This window comes from Solea senegalensis, unplaced genomic scaffold, assembly GCF_019176455.1.
Source record: "Solea senegalensis isolate Sse05_10M unplaced genomic scaffold, IFAPA_SoseM_1 scf7180000015837, whole genome shotgun sequence".
In the NCBI taxonomy this organism is placed as follows: domain Eukaryota; kingdom Metazoa; phylum Chordata; class Actinopteri; order Pleuronectiformes; family Soleidae; genus Solea; species Solea senegalensis.
The window spans coordinates 26,132-43,810 of record NW_025321471.1 but is presented as its reverse complement, the minus strand read 5'-3'; the positions used below and the strand labels follow the sequence as shown (position 1 = coordinate 43,810).

Sequence of the window (17,679 nt, the reverse complement as noted above, 5' to 3'; positions counted from 1 at the left end):
ACACAATTATAATTGCAGTTAAAAAACTTCAGATTTGCTTGTTTAGTTGTAATTAAAAATATCATTATTATTATAATAATAATAATAATAACAATATTGAAGTAAATAAACGATATTAAAAGTTGCAAATCACAGACTTAGACCAGCACAAATCACATACACGTTTCTATCAATACAGATGGAGTCCTCTTCTCCTCCATAAACGATCTTTGATCCAGGGGAAATGCACTACTCTGAGCCCCCTGCTGGTCAAATATGGAAACACCACAAATCTGACATAAACACAGGCGCCAAAACAAACTCGTAAATTAACATCATCATTTTACAAAAGTCTGATTATCCAGCTGCAGTAATCGGATTAAACACTGATTAACGGATCATGACGGCAATGAAAATAGAAAAAGTCATTTCTTTGATGTCTTTAGTTTATTGTGAATAAACACAGAAGTTTGTTGATATTTAGACATATTTATATATATATATAGATTTATGTTTACGTACTATTACAACATTAATAATAACCTGAACGTCACATCTAAGAGCAACGGGAAAATAATTAGTGCAATTTACAATAAAATGTAAGAAAAAAAAACGTAAACATTAAAATTAAAACCAGCTTCTGTTTCAAAAATATACAAAAAAAAACTCTGTTTAATAAAAACTTCAGGTAGAAACAGAACTGAGGCACGTTAGCTTAGCACACAAAGCACTACACACACACACACACACACAGCATCTCTACCACACCACTGCCACCAGGGGGCTACACAGAGAAGCAGGAAGTTTGTTCAATTCTGTGGTTTTATCGCGTTTTTGATAAACGTGAACTTATTAAGAAAAAAAAAAGACAACTGACCGACAACAGACACACACACACACACACACACACACTCAGCAGTTTCCTCTACAGTTAATGCCACTGATGAGTCAGCAAAAATATCTCAGCTCATTCAAATCCACAAACTCCTGCACTAATCAGATTATCCAGATGAAGTAATCAAATGTACATAGTCACAGAATCAACTGCATTAATCCGGTTAACCATCAACAATAATCACATTAATCAGATTATCCAGATGAAGTAATCAGCTACAGTAATGAGATTCATACGGAGACATAATCCAGCTGCAGTAATCTGATTAAATAACCCCAACATTTTTAGCACCAAAAACAAAGTGAATCCGTTTTTTCGTTTAAAAACAAACGTAAATACTGTCGTGGCTTCAGAAAGAAGTGCGAACTCACGACGACACGTCTCTGGGAATGTGGACGAAGCTTTTCTGTCCTAAAGAAAAAAATCCAATGAATTTAAATTTAAAGACTTTTTTTTTTACGTTTGGACAAATTTTAAAAACATTGACACAAATTTAACGCAAGTTTTTTTGCCTCAAGTTCAAACTTTTGATTTTATTCAACAGAATTGTTTTGCTCTTTAATTAAAAATAAACAATTTTATTTTGGCCAAATGCTTAGCTAGCTGTAGCAACAAATTTCCATGATTAAATTTGGCAAAGCGGCTAGCTTGTTAGCCTCCAGTTATGTTTGCAATCCATCTACTTGGCACATTAAGCTAGTAATGCTACTTGTTTTTAAGCTACTTATTAGGCACATATAGCTTGATGCTATGCTAACAGATAGTTACGATTACAAATGTGTTAGCTTGTTGAATAACCACTAGCCTAAAATACCAGTTTGTGTTACTTGTTAAACAGAGCTAGTTTTCTTAGCTAGCTCCGCGCGTTGCGTTAAGAAATCTCGTTTTAACATTTTCAAGTAAACGTTAGCTGCAGCTAAACCTTTTTTACAACAACTTTATTAACAACGAGAGGTAAAACAGAGACACTTTCTGTTCAGCTAAGATTCTACGCTAACTGCTACCACGGAGACGAACATCGTACATAATAAATACGAAGTTTAGCTTCCAGTTGTTATGTGAGTGATAGCAACATGGGCGGTAACACTAATGCTATCCAACGGCTAATACTTTAGCATGCTAGCATGTGGCTAACATAATGAAGAAGAACGGAAAAAAGTGTTGAATATCAACGTTACGAAAAATAAAAACGGATTTATTAGTTTATGATTTTAACAAAAGAGGAAAATCTCGCCTCCACAGATGTGTCACGACATGTGAACTTTGAGTGCTATGCTCACGAAATTTACCACTAGAGGGCGGTGTTTGTACGAACTTTTCTCAGAAATACACAACATTTGAACACAGTGAGCATGATCGTTAGCAGTTAGCCTGCAGGACAAGTTTGTTTTCATATTTTACAACAACAACATCTGTGAGACAGAATTGTGACGACATATCGGAATTCCTGGCATAAAACGTTTTTCTTCCAAAAAGATCACATGGATTTGACAAGCTAATCAGAATGGGCGAGAAATTTTATAAAATAATGCCACTTTATAAATAAAGTGGTGCAAAATGGCTCAGTAGCGCCCCCTAAAGGTGAAACCCGATACGACAAAGCCAAAACAAAACTCGGTGGAAGATAATCGCAGATTCAAAGGGGCGTGGCCACGGCAACCATCGGAATTTTCAACCATTCTTGCTTTGATTATTATTTTCGTTTTTAAAATAATAAAAGTGAGTTTTTTGTCGTTGGACTTTTACAGTAAAATCATCCAAATTATGCTTGTTTATTTATTAAAGTTTTGCGTTGTTTACTTGCGTTGTTGTTGTTGTTGACAAACAAATAAAAACAGAATCAGTGCGTCAGCTGAAGTTTTCCTCAGCGTTAATAAAATAAAAGAGAAGAAGAAGATAAAGCAGGTTAACAGCAGGGGGCGCTGCTCACTGTCCGCCGTCTCTGGAGGACGGACTCTCCGAGCGTCCATCTTTATAGCCCGAGGACGATTTCTTCTGCTTCTGCTTGGATTTCCTCAACATCCGCACCTGCAGGGGGCGCCAGAGGTCGGAAACTCAAACAAACTCAGCTTTTATCTGCTTACTTTACAGAAGAACACTCCGGTACACACAACACAACACGACAACGACACGACACAACAACAACAACAACAACAACAACAACAACAACAAAGACAACATTGTGATCTCAACACTGTGAATCCTGTGTCCCTGCTGTCTGATGATGTCATGGTGATGATGTCATACCTTAGGTCCAGCAGCAGAGATGATGACGTGTCCGGGCGGCTGGATCCACGCTTCACCGTCCACCTGCACAGGGATGGACTTACTGACCATGAGACGGACGTAGTTACCCTGAGCGAGACGGATCCCAGAGCACAGACCACTCTGCACCTTACCCTGTGCACACACACACACACACACACACAGACAGACAGACAGACAGACAGACAGACAGACAGACACACACACACAGAACACACACACACACACACACACACACACAGAGAGACACACAGACACACACACACACACACACACACACACAGACACCCACACACAGACACCCACACACACACAGACACACACACACACACACACACACACACACACACACAGACACACACACACAGACACACAGACACACACACAGACACACACACACACACACACACACACACAGACACACACACACACACACACACACACACACACAGACACACACACACACACACAGACACACACACACACACACACACACACACACACACACACACACACAGACACACACACAGACACACACACACACACACACACACACACACACACACACACACACACACACACACACACACACACACACACACACACACACACACACACACACACACAGACACACACACACACACAGACACACACACACACACACAGACACACACACACACACACACAGACACACACACACACACAGACACACACACACAGACACACACACACACAGACACACACACACACACACACACACACACACACACAGACACACACACAGACACACACACACACACACACACAGACACACACAGACACACACACACACACACAGACACACACAGAACACACACACAGACACATATTCAATAACATGGATGATGACAATGATGACAGGGTTAATAACAACACGTGGACTCACCATGTGGACGACACCAGTGACCCCGACGACCTCCAGCAGTCCGTCATCGATGCTCGGCTTCGCGTAACGACTGTCGACCTCTGACCCCCAAAGATCAGCACCTGAACCCCAGCTACACACACACACACACACACACACACCATTAGGACCATGTCAGGACCAGCAGTCGTCATGGAGACCGTGGTCACCGTGGTAACGGTGTTGCGTGCGTAACCTGGGAATGTTGAGGAAGATCAGACCCTCGATGTTGGGTAAGGGGATGTTGTGGGCGTCGACCTGCAGCTGCAGTTCCTTGTGGAGACTGCGGGTGGAGCTGATCTTCTGCAGACCCACCTTCACATACACACTTTTGTTATGGAACCTGTCAGAGAACGGCAGGTTAAACTCAGACTTTACCCGGCAACAACAAATACTATTTTCTGATTGGCTGAATGAATGAGCGCGAGAAACATCATGTGTGAGCTCGTGAAATGTTTGGTGAATCATCATGGGGTCATGAGGTCATGAGGTCATGGTCATGAGGTCATGTCAGGTCAGGGTCGTGGGTCATGGGGTCATGGGGTCATGAGGTCAGTACCTGCTGGTGAACTTTCCTGGTTCACCTTCTCTGGCCAAATGAAAGTCCAGACTGAGCTCAGCATCAATACCCAAACCAAAGTAATTATTCATCTGAACGATCTGAGGGAGAGACAGACAGGCAGAGAGACAGAGAGACAGACAGAGAGTTTTCACCAACGATGAAATCACTATGAATACTTTAATAATCCATTCATCGTGTCAGAGTTCAAACCTTGGGCGGCTCCAGGAAGCCGCTGTCCTTGCCGTCCTCGCTCATGTCCTGTGCGTCCAGCAGGATGGTCCATCTGTCCATCAGGACCTCGTCCGCCTCGTCCACAGAGACCAGGATGTGGTACGGGTCCTCGCCGCTGTAGCCCGGCCCCCAGCGCAGAACCCGAGCCAAGTCGTTCCCTGAGGACACGGAAGAGACGCGTCGTCGTCGTCGTCGTGGTCGTTTATTAAACGTGCGACGCGTGAACGTGAGTTCTGGTTCTGACCTGTCCCCAGAGGCACGATGCCGATGGGCGGCTCCCGACAGACCAGCTTGTGTCGGACCGCCTCCAGGACTCCCAGCACCCAGCCCACCGTCCCGTCACCACCACAGACCAGAACCCGGAACCTGGGGACGTCTCTGAAGGTGTGGAGGCTGCAGGAGAGCAGACGGTGATCCACAGTCACACGTAACATCTGAACATCCCATAATACACCACTCGAGCTTCTCCATAAAAGACTCAGTGAAGAAAATCTACGTCAGTTTAACTTTCTATCACGTCTGCTGCCTCGTGTGGTCACTTTGTGTCACTGCGTTAAGTCTGAATGAAGTGAATGACGTGTGTGTGTGACAGTCTCAGCAGCAGGGGGCGCTCACACAGCCTCAACTATCACTCTACGGCCTAACATTGAGATGATTGCGGTGTGCGGTGCGTCTCCATGGAAACGTCTGTCCTCACCCAGCCAGTGGTCCTCCATTATTAACATCAAACACCTGGTGAGGGTTCAGAAGCTTCCGGAAGCTGTAGAGAAGCTCCCGGCCCTTCAGACCTCCACTCTTTGAGTTGACAAACACCAGCAGGGGGCAGACTTCTGCAGCCAGCTTCCTGTGCTGAGGGAGGAGAAGAGGGAGGAGTCAGAGACAAGACCTCGCTGAAGATTCTGGACCGGCCAATCACAGCCCGGCGTCTGTTACCATGATCACGGGGACGACGACACACGTCAGAGTCTTATCACTGACCGACGTGTCTTTGACCAACATGAAGATTCTTTCTGCTTCAGAGAAACACGACACCTGCAGCACCACTGCACCTGTGACACACACACACACACACGTGTACACACAGACACACACACACACACATGCACATGCACATACACACAAAATCGACACACATATACACACATATACACACACACACACACGTGCACACATGCACACACACATACGTGCACATATACACACACACACAGAACATGCACACACATGCACATACACACACACGTGCACATATACACACACACATGCACACATACACACACACACACACATATACACATACACACACACATATACACATATACACACACACACACATATACACATACACACATATACACACACACACCATATACACATACACACACGTGCACATATACACACACACACACATATACACACACACACACGTGCACATATACACATGCATACACACACATGCATACACACACACACAGCACATATACACACACACACACACACATGCACATACACGCACATATACACACACGCACACACACAGACACATTCACACAGACATACGCATACACATGCACATATACACAGCACACACACACATGCACACATGCACATATACACACACACATATACCTGCAGACACACACACACACGCACACACACAGACACATTCACACAGAGACACACACACACAGAGACACTGCACACACACAGAGACACACACACACACAGACACACACATGCACACACACACAACACACACACGCACATACACAGAGACACACGCACATACACAGAGACACACGCACACACACAGAGACACACACACACGCATGTATTTATTGCTGTTAAATGTTTAATAGATAAAAACAAATTTGCACAATCACAGTTATTATTGTTATTATTATTATTCCATGTTTCCATGACAACAGTCTCACCTTGACTGGGGTAGACGTGGCTGACGGTGATCAGGTGACCTGCAGACACAAAGGGGCGGAGACTTCACTTTGTTTTCATTAAATATGGAGAAATAAAAATAAAAAAGTGTTAATGCGTTAAATAAAAGAACTTTATCTTTATAAATAAAATATGTCGTCTGACCCTCAAAAGCTTCCGTACTGTGACCTGTTGACCCCTAATGAGCCGCCATCTTGTGTCGGTTTCACTCACTCTTGATGGTCAGATGCTCCTCCATCAGTTGGACGTACTCGTCTCTGGCCAGCAGGGGGGGCAGTCCTACAATCAACAGGTCCACTTGCACCGCCCACTTCCTGTTGTCCACCACGTACAAGCGAGTCTGGTTCATCTGACGCAGGGACGTCTGAGACAAGGACGGAGACAAGGTCAGAGACAAGGTCAGAGACAAGGTCAGAGACAAGGTCAGAGACAAGTTCGGAGAAAAGGTCGGAGACAAGGACGGCGACAAGGTCAGAGACAAGGTCGGAGACAAGTTCGGAGACAAGGTCGGAGACAAGGACGGAGACAAGTTCGGAGACAAGTTCGGAGACAAGTTCGGAGATAAGGTCAGAGACAAGGACGGAGATCTAGTCTCACCTTCCTGATGTCCTGCAGTTTGTCCAGAATCTTCTCCTGAGGTGTCAGCGTCTGTCTCTGCACTGCAGGACAAGAGGACAGACGGACTTTAGCTGTGTCACACAGACACATGAGGGTTCTGTTTCTGTCTTTATGTCTTAAAGACACAGAGGACAAACTGAGTACACACACACACACACACCTTGCTTGCTGCTCATGTAGACTTCTTGCAGACTGAATTTGGACACGTCCTCGTCCTGAAAAGACAAAAATCACCACATTTTACAAAGTTTGTAAAATTAGTTTTGATAATTTGTCCCAACCCAATAAAGACACTAAAGAAATGTCCCCAGTGTCTCCAGAGGACAATTCTGCTCATGTCTGTCAGGCCGTGATCTGTATACCTTCATGTCCGTCTGACTGAGGACCTCAGCGAGGACAGACGCTGCCGTGCTGTCCTGAGAGACAGAGACGACGACAAAATCTGCACCCGACCTGAGAACAGGAAACAACCTGAGCACAAACCCATGACCGCACGTCTGACAGGAAGTGAACTCCACTTCCCATCATGCCTCACCTGGGCCAGCCGGTGTACACCTGGACGACCTCGGCGTCGCGGCGTTTAGCTCGTAGCATCCACGCGCCGTCTCCTCCGTCCTTCAGAGGAGTCCTGTTGTCGGGACCGCTGTTACGGTTCAGGACGTCGTCGCTATGGAGACGCTGCAGACCGCCCACCTCGTGCAGCTCGTAGTCCTGAGGGTCGTCGGGGAGGTAGAAGGCCCGCAGCGCTGCCTCCTGCAGGACAGAGAGGGTAATCATTATTGTTGTTGTTGCTTCTGTGACAAAAGAGTCAAAACTGATTTAAAGGAAATAAACTGACTTCCTTTTATTTTGAAAAATGTCAAGAAAGTCAATGAGAGCTAAGCTAACTACTCTCCTGGGGTTAAAGTTAAGCTAACTTCTCTACTGGGGCTCATGCTAGGCTAACTTATATCTTTGGCTTATGATTTGCTTGAGGCTAATGCTAAGCTAACTTCTCTCCTTGGGCTAATGCTCACCCAATTTTTTCTCCTAGAGCTAAAATTAAGCTAACTGCTATACTGGGGGTAATGCTAGGCTAAGTAATATCTTTGGATTAATACCAAGCATACTGCTCTACCGGAGTTAATGCTAAGCCAAGAGCTCTCCTGGGGTTAATGCTATGCTAACACATTGATCGTTGTATTTTCAGATGTTAGCAGTTAATCTCGACACAAACGACGTGAATTTATTTCCTTTCACTCACCACGACGTCCTCGTTCTTCGTCGCTCGCAAAACGGAGACGAGACGAAAGCAGCTTCGTTTGACGGCGTCATCACCGTCAAACACCTTCAGCTGTTTACCTGTGACACACACACAGAGTTCATCTCTGGATCAAGTCTGAGTCTATTAAACCCTCTGAAGTGAACTAACCTGACTCCACAGCGAGCGGTTGAGCGTCTTTAGCAGACGACACGTCAACATCGTCAAAATGATCTGATGAACAACAGAAAATCGTTTATTATTAATAGCGAAACGTACGTCCAGACAAATTCACCAAAGATCAAACATTTACTGACCACAGTCTGAATCATCGGAGCCTTTCTAATGAATTGTTACGTTCGGCACCTTCAGGACAAAAATGTCCCCATTGAAACTCATGAGAAACTCTTCTTTTATTCATCAGTCTCTCATGACAACATGAAATCATAACTTCTGTAATCACACTTTTATTCTGAGGTCCTGGCCTCACATTCAGCGGCATTTCCCCCACAATCCAACAGGTGGCAGTGTTGTATTATAAATGGTCAAGGGAATCTTATGCTGAGAAAAAATAGAAAAGCGTTAATGTGGAGGGTTAAACAATTCATTCATTCATTCATTCATTCATTGAATTTAAAGAAGAAAGAAAAACTGTTTCTTATGAATGGGACATTTTTGGACTTAAGGTGCTGAGAGGACGTGTGTTTTAGAATTGTTCTTTTTACTTGAAGTTCCAAGTCGACTCAATAACAATAATACTAATAATAATAATAATAATAACTCATAAACATGTCAACGATAAAAACAAAGTCATTAATGTCGATGTTGTTGTTTATTTTGAGGGTGAAATGTTTTTCTGTGTAAACTGAAACACAAACACAAGGAAACGAGTATTTCTGCTTCACACACACGCACACACACAGGATGTGGTGAGGTGTGTGTGTGTGTGTGCGTGTGCGTGCGTGTGTGTGTACCCAGCGGCTCGTGGCTGTTGTTCTCTGTGATGCAGTAAAGATGCATCTTTCTGAAGTTCCTGGAGTCGAGGCGGACGCAGGTCGGATGCAGCATCATGTGACGCAGGCGCCCTAGTGCGCACTCTGGTGGCACGCTGAGGTAACACGCTGCATGGCTCTGCGCGCGCACACACACACACACACACACACACACACAAAATGTCTTAAGTACGCCGTGATGATGTCACACCCTGACTCCACCCTCCACCACACAGCTGTCATTAAAAGACAGTGGAGGTAAACGGGAGGCTGTGATTGGCTCTCACCGTGACGCCGCACCACTCGCACCGCATCCCCGTCAGGACGTCGGAGGACGCGCAGGAGCGGCGACACGCCTCGCACCGCGCCGCTGACGGCAGGTTCCCCTCCCTCCAGTGGTGGTGGAACGTGTCCTGCAGCGACAGGAAGTCCATCTCACCTCTCAGCTGCTCCACGCTCCCGTCCAGGTGAGAGCGGCGACAGTCAGCGCAGGTGAAGGCGGCGCAGTCAGCGTGGACGTGCAGCTCACACACTGCAACACACACACACACACATTTAGATGTTCTCTGGTGTGACGCGGTTCTGGTTCTGGTTCTGGTGTCTGACCTTCACACCGCAGCTCCCCCGCGTGTCCCTCCGTCTGTTTCCTGCAGACGCAGCAGAAACGTTTCTTCTGACCCGCGGGACCGAAGCAGTGAGCCACAGGCACCTGCAGGGGGCAGCACACACAACAACAGTCACCTTTATATACATATACATATATATGTATGTGTGTGTGGATATATATATACATATATATATATATACACATATACACATATATATATATATATACACACACATATATATATACACATATATATATATACACATATACACATATATATATATATACACACACATATATATATACACATATATATATATACACATATACACATATATATGTGTATATGTGTGTGGATATATATACACATATATATATATATACACATATATATATATATACACATATATATATACACATATACACATATATATATATACACACACATATATATACACATATATATATACATATATACACATATATATATATATATATATACACACACATATATATATACACATATATATATATACAAATATACACATATACATATATATGTATGTGTGTGTGGATATATATACACATATATATATATATATATATACACATATATACACATATATATATATATATACACACACATATATATATATATACACACATGTATATATATATATATATATATATACACAGGACCAGGAGGTGTGTGTGTGTGTGTGACTCACCTGGACAGCAGAGGGCGCTACACAGGAACAAACAGACTGCAGCGTCTTCAGGCATTTCTCATGACACATGAAGTTACACACTGAGGACACAAGAGAGGACAGTCAGGGCAGGGGTTTGATTCCCCAACACTGCACCATCACCGCCACACCACCGAGTGGACGACAAACGTCCCACACCAAAGCCCACAGAGAAAATCACTGATTTTAACATCACACACACGAGCTGTTGATCCACAACATTGACCGCAGTGACACAAAGTGACCCCACGAGGCAGCAGAGGACCAGCAGCTCCTGTGTGTGTGTGTGTGTGTGTGTGATGTCCTCTCTGGACTTTGGCGTTTTATAAAGTCTGTCTGACAGTGAAATAAAGACGTGAACATGTTCTCAAAGACACCGCAGACTTAAACTGACGTGGATTTCATCACACTCGTCTCCATGACGACGGCTGCAGGGGCTCACGAGGGTGTAAACACCACCCGAGTCAAATAAGAAAGTCTTCTCTGGTGTTATTGTGACAGTCTGATGACATCACAGGTTTGTGACTTAAAGAAGAATCGTTACATAACTGAGCCGAGAACGACGACACACACACACACACACACACACACACGCCATTCAACCACCAACCACGAAGCATCCCTGCCAGTTTCCTGTTGCTATGACAACTGGAGGCGGTAAATCACTCCAACTGTGCAACAGACACGACCACCACTCTGCCCAGTAACACTGTGTGTGTGTGTGTGTGTGTGTGTGTTGAATTCATGATTGTGTCGTGGTTAAGGCTCACACTAACCCTTAACTAACCCTTAACTAACCCTTAACTAACCCTTAACTAACCCTTAACAAGCCCTTAAGTGTGAAGGACAGAAAAGGCACAGACAGGAAAGAAAGGAGATGAAACATAGAAACAATGAGAAAGAAACAGAAGATAAAAGTTAGAAGAAAGAAAGTAGAGAGGAGCATCACACCTGTCAGAGGTCAGAGGTCAGAGGTCACTTACCCTCACACAGGAAGCCGACCAGGCCCCAGATGAAGTCACTGCAGCTGTGACAGAACGTGGGTTTGGTCAGAGTCACTTTCTTAAAGCAGTGACCCGGAGCGGAGCTCTGGTACCGGGCCCGGGACCCCGGAGACTGCTGGGCCCGGGACCCCGGAGACTGCTGGGCCCGCTTCTTCACGGCCACGGAGCTCGCTGTCCGGCTGTCCGCGGCCTCAGGCTCCGCCGCTTTGCCCTGGCCGGAGTCGGCCATGTCTTCCCCGCACACACAGCCACACAGTCGAGGAGAACCAGGTCCAGTCCTGACCCAGAGCTAAGTGACCCCAGGCTTCTAGAGAATTCTCCCGCCGAGGACGTTCATGTCGCCGCGGCGTCGGTCGCCGGGCTCGGTGTGTGAGTCCCGGAGCTTCTGAAGCTAAACACGGGCTGCTGCTGCTGCTGCTGCTGCTGCTAACGGTGCCGAGATTTCAGCTCCGTTTTCCGCGTGAAAGTGACGTGACTCAGCCCAGAAGAGGACGCATCACACCGGCTGGACCGGAGCCAGCGGCGGTGCCACCCAGCGGCGGTGCCCGGCGGAGGGCGAGCGTCTTCCCGCCTCTGCGGCTGCTAGCTAAACATCCAACAACCGCCGGAAATATGAAGGCAGAACACGGCGCTGGTTCACGGAGGCTGCGGGGGGTTAGTGTCGATCCGCCTCCACGTCGTCCACGCACGGCGAAGAAGCCGAGATGACAGCGGTGCCACCCTGCGGAGCTGCGGGGGGAGAGGGCGCCGTGCTCGGTAACCCTTCCCGGAGCTTCCGCCCGTGAATGTGGATGAATTAAAGCAAAACACCGGTCCACTGAAGCCGGACGAGGCTCCGTGTGATGCGGACTGTTTTCACTCAGTCACCGCCGGGGGGAAGTCATGACACCGCGGCGGGGACACGGGTCCAGGCCCGCGGGGACGGAGCCGGGGACGGAGCCGGGGACAGTCCTGGATCAACAGGTGGTCAGTGAGACGTTCAGGGACCGCTTTCATTTCACATTATTTCCTCCTCCTCCTCCTCCTCCTCCTCTTCCTCCTCCTTCTTACTCTTCTTCTTCTTCCGCAGTCTGTGACTCTGATTTACTCCTCCTCCACTTCATCCTGTCCCCTCGCCTCCTTTCCTCCCGTCCTCTCCCTCGTTCCCTTGCCTCCTCCCACCTCATTGATTATCGCCTCAGCCTGAAAACGAATGGTTCTTTTCACGTTTTCTCCGATTAACCGATCATAGATCAATCTTGTGTTCTGTTTGAATAAAACTCTGAATCATTCAAATGCAATCGATCAAACTGATGAATCGAATATAAATGTCATGATCGAGATTAAACCTGGTTTTACTGACACTTTAATCTGATCTGACATCGACTTGTTATTGATTCTGGAACTTTGTCAAACTGTTGCCTGAGACGCAGTAACCATGTGTCGCCAGTAGGGCGCGCCACAGCGTCACACACACACACACACACAGTATCTACAGTGACCAGTAGGGGGCAGTGAAGAGAAGTTAAATAAAGTTAAATAAAGTCAATCACAGATGAAATGTCTGCTCATATAAAAACAGCGTAATCAAAGTTTCATGTATTTGTGTTTGTCTGAAATAAAGACATTAAAAAAGAATCTTCTCTTTGTGTTTATTTATCTTTACATTCTGTCGTTTATTATTTGATAGTTGTCACATAAAAGTACACAATCACTATTTCTACTTTTATTCACAGTATCTCAAAACTTTAATCATCAATAACAACAATGATTGCGTCATTGATGATTAAGTCATTCAGTGTGGTGTTCAGTTTTGAACACCAGGGGGCGCCACAGGCCAGCAGACACACTGTGACCACAGCTGGAATCAAATAAAAGAATAAATAAAATGTTTTTACGTACTGGACTTCATCATCATCATCATCATTATTATCATTATTATTATTAACATGATTATTATTACTATTATAATTATTGTTGTTGTTATTATTATTATTATTATTATCACTATTATTATTATTATTATTATAATATTACCATTAATATTATTAATATAATCAGTATTATTATCATTATGATTATTGTTATTATAATTATATTATTATTTTTATTTGTGTTATTGATATTATTATTATTATTGTTATTATTATTATTATTATTATTATTAGTATTAGTATTATCATTATTATTTTACTGTTATCATTAATATTATCAGTATTATTATCATTATTATTATCGTTATTATAATTATATTATTATTTTTATTTGTGTTATTGATATTATTATTATTGTTATTTTTATTTGTGTTATTGATATTATTATTATTATTATTATTATTATTAGTATTATTATATAATTATTACCATTATTATTATTGTTATTATTATTATCATTATTATATTATTATCATTGTTGTTGTTGTTGTTGTTGTTGTTGTTATTACTATATTAGTATACATGTATTATTTTATTATTATTATTGTTTTTATTTGTATTGTCCTGTTTTATTTTCTCAGCCTCTCTCTCTCTCTCTCTCTTTTCCTTTCATACATTCCAATGTCTCTCTACCTGTCTCTGTCTCCGCCCCCTCCCCTCTCTCTCTCTCTCTCTCTCGCTCTGTCTCTCTCTCTCCTCAGTCTCGTTGCTGCTGCTCACTCAGCACCATCTCCGCCCGCCTCTCCGTCTCTCACCGTCCGTGTGTACCTGTCTCTCTCTCTCTCTCTCTGTCTGTGCGTGTGTGTGCGCCTGTCTCTCTGTGTCTCTGTCTCTGTCTCTGTGTGGCTGTCTGTGTGTGTGTCTCCGGCGGACATGTTCTGGAGATGAGGCTCAGAAATGTCTCCTTCCTGACGCTGCTGTTGTTCGGGCTGCTCTCAGTCTCCTGGTACACCGCCTTCAGCAGCTCCAGAGGTGAGCACCGCCCCCCCGGTGTGTCCCGGTGTCTGTGTGTGTGTGTGTGTGTGTTGATGTCGCTGAAGGGAGCGCTTGTATTGGGGACAGAGGGTTGGTTTGATTTTGTTGCAGAGATGGAAAAAAAAACCCACAAACAGACGATGCTGATGTGAGAGGTAAGCAGGGAGGGAGCGCTGGATTTATGCTGCAGCACATCCCTCTGTGTGTGTGTGAGAGATGCTTGTGCTCTGATTCTGAGGTGATGAAGGGGGCACGGCCCGGGTGGAGACAGGTGGCTGGTGTTGATGAAGAGGGGAGGGTGTGCTTGTTTTTGATTTTGTTGCAGGTGATGTGAGAGGGAAGAAACCAGAGGAGCGCTTGTTTTGTGATACAGCAGACTGAGACCTGTGCCAGTGTGTGTGTGTGTGCAGGGAGCGCTTGATTTGCATGACGTGTCAGTTAAAGGGACAAAGTCCAGACTGTGTCCATGATGAGGATTAAAGGTGCGTTTGGTTTGTGACGTGTTCCACACCAGAGCTGCAGTCGAGAGGAGGCTGCTCAGGTACCTCCTGTGTCAGGCCTCTGTAGGTGTGTTTGGTTTGTGCACAGGATCACCCCGGTTCCTGAGGCGGCGCGGGACAGGGAGCGCTTGATTTAGGAGTTGTACACGTGAGTGTAATGTGCAAAATGGCCGCTGAACCTAGAGACTGAGATCACTGAAGTCACGTGTGTGAAACACTCACTCTCTCACACCAAAGTCCAGCTGCTGCTGCTCTGCTGCCTCGTGTGGACACTTTGTGTCACTGAGGACGAGCTTTCAGCTGCTGTGTGTGTGTGTGTGTGTGGGGCGATGGGGGCGTTTGGTTTGTGATACAGTCGCTCTTCAGGTTTGTGTAAAGTTCAGCTGAAAAGTTGCAGCTTCTGTTTTTAAGCAGAGCACGTGCCAGTGGGGTGGAGTCTCAGGGCTTCTTCTTTGTCTCCTCTTCCTCTTGAATGAAGCGGACGACGTTGATATTGAACGTTTGTGAAAGTGCGGGAAACGTTCATGTTCATGGTTTCATTTCCTCTTCACACACACACACACACACACACACGCGCTGTGAAACAACATGGACGCTGGGTGTCCACATGAATCATGTATCGTGTCCATTATTCATCCATTCATGGTTCCTGTGAGGCAGGCACAGTGTCACAGTGAGGTTAACCGCGTGACCCCGGTTCTCTGAAAACACGTCAGCTGATCACGGGGAATTCAGCTGAGTTGATTTTGACGTTGTCATCTTCCTCTTCCTCTTCATTCAAGTGTTTCTTCTTCTTCTTCTACTTCTTCTTCTTCTTCTTCTTCTTTCATCATCAGTGATGAGTTAAGACAGTGACACTTGTTGTGTTTGTGGTGAAATGAATGATTGACAGATGTTTAAACACATGTGTCACCACGTGCACGTGGTCCCTGAACGCCTCACAGGCAGGTCACCACCTGTCACACAGCATGTCATTATTATTAGGACTGGGTTTGTCACTTGGTGACCTCTGACCCTTTTGCTGCTGGAACACTCGAGGGTTTAATCTGAAGAAAAATAATCCACAAAGGTCAGAAGCAGCTGTGTCATCATCATCATCATCATCATCATCATCATCATCATCACTTTCTATCTGTCTGTCTGTCTGTCTGTCTAACTAGCTAACTATATCCATATATACATGTATACATATACATGTCTATGTATATGTATATGTACATGTATATATATATATATATACATGTACATGTATATATATATATATACATATATATATATATACATATATATATATACATGTATATATATATATACATGTACATGTATATGTATATATACATATACATGTATATGTATATATACATGTATATATAGACATATATATGTCTATATATACATATACACGTATATGTATATATATACCGATACATGTATAAGTATATATGTATACATGTATATGTATAGACATATATATGTTTATATATATACATATACATGTATATGTCTATATATAATATATAGACATATATATTATATATAGACATATATATGTCTATATACTTATACATATACATGTATAAGTATATATGTATACATGTATATGTATAGACATATATATGTTTATATACATATACATGTATATGTATATATAAACATATATATGTCTATATATAGACATATACATGTATGTGTCTATATATATTATATATAGACACATACATGTCTATATATAATATATAGACATATACATGTATATGTCTATATATACATATAAGTATATATGTATACATGTATATATACATATATTTATACGCTCTGTTCCTCTGAGGCTGCTCAGTCAAGTCATGTGAGCAAGGTCAAAGGTCAGGACCCCTCTGATCGGCTGTTAATGTGTATCATATTTGATGATGAAGATGTTGATGATGATGATGATGAAGTCATGAATGAGCCATCAGGTCTGCAAAAAAAATTAAAGGGTTATTCTGTTTTTGTTCATGTTATTATTCCATTAAAATCCTTAAATTTAATACATTTTTTAAATATTTATGGACAGCTCTTGCGCACACACACACACACACTGTCTCACACACACACACAGATTGATTTACAACACACTGACAGCTCGTGGCTCATAGTGATTAGATGACGCATCGGCCTATTTCAGCCTGGAAGTGAACATGCTCGGCCTTGTCCTGCTGTCACTCACACACTCACACACTCACACACACACACTATCACACACACACGCCAAGCACA

General features: G+C 43.8%; 1 protein-coding gene across 1 annotated transcript; it reads right to left on the bottom strand.

Annotated features, from left to right (window-relative positions):
- Positions 1-391: 391 nt before the first annotated feature.
- Positions 392-13,080, bottom strand: LOC122762607 (diacylglycerol kinase theta-like). Its single transcript, XM_044017793.1, has 22 exons — positions 12,015-13,080; positions 11,014-11,093; positions 10,285-10,387; positions 9,966-10,210; positions 9,661-9,817; positions 8,858-8,920; positions 8,690-8,787; positions 7,982-8,199; positions 7,809-7,899; positions 7,607-7,661; positions 7,426-7,487; positions 7,042-7,192; positions 6,810-6,848; positions 5,809-5,924; positions 5,573-5,724; positions 5,120-5,268; positions 4,855-5,033; positions 4,642-4,742; positions 4,279-4,425; positions 4,065-4,176; positions 3,122-3,274; positions 392-2,902 (listed from the first exon to the last, which is right to left on the bottom strand). Exons 1-22 carry the CDS (start codon positions 12,262-12,264, stop codon positions 2,801-2,803), a joined length of 2,823 nt encoding a protein of 940 aa, XP_043873728.1. The 5' UTR covers positions 12,265-13,080; the 3' UTR covers positions 392-2,800.
- Between the last annotated feature and the right edge of the window lie 4,599 nt (positions 13,081-17,679).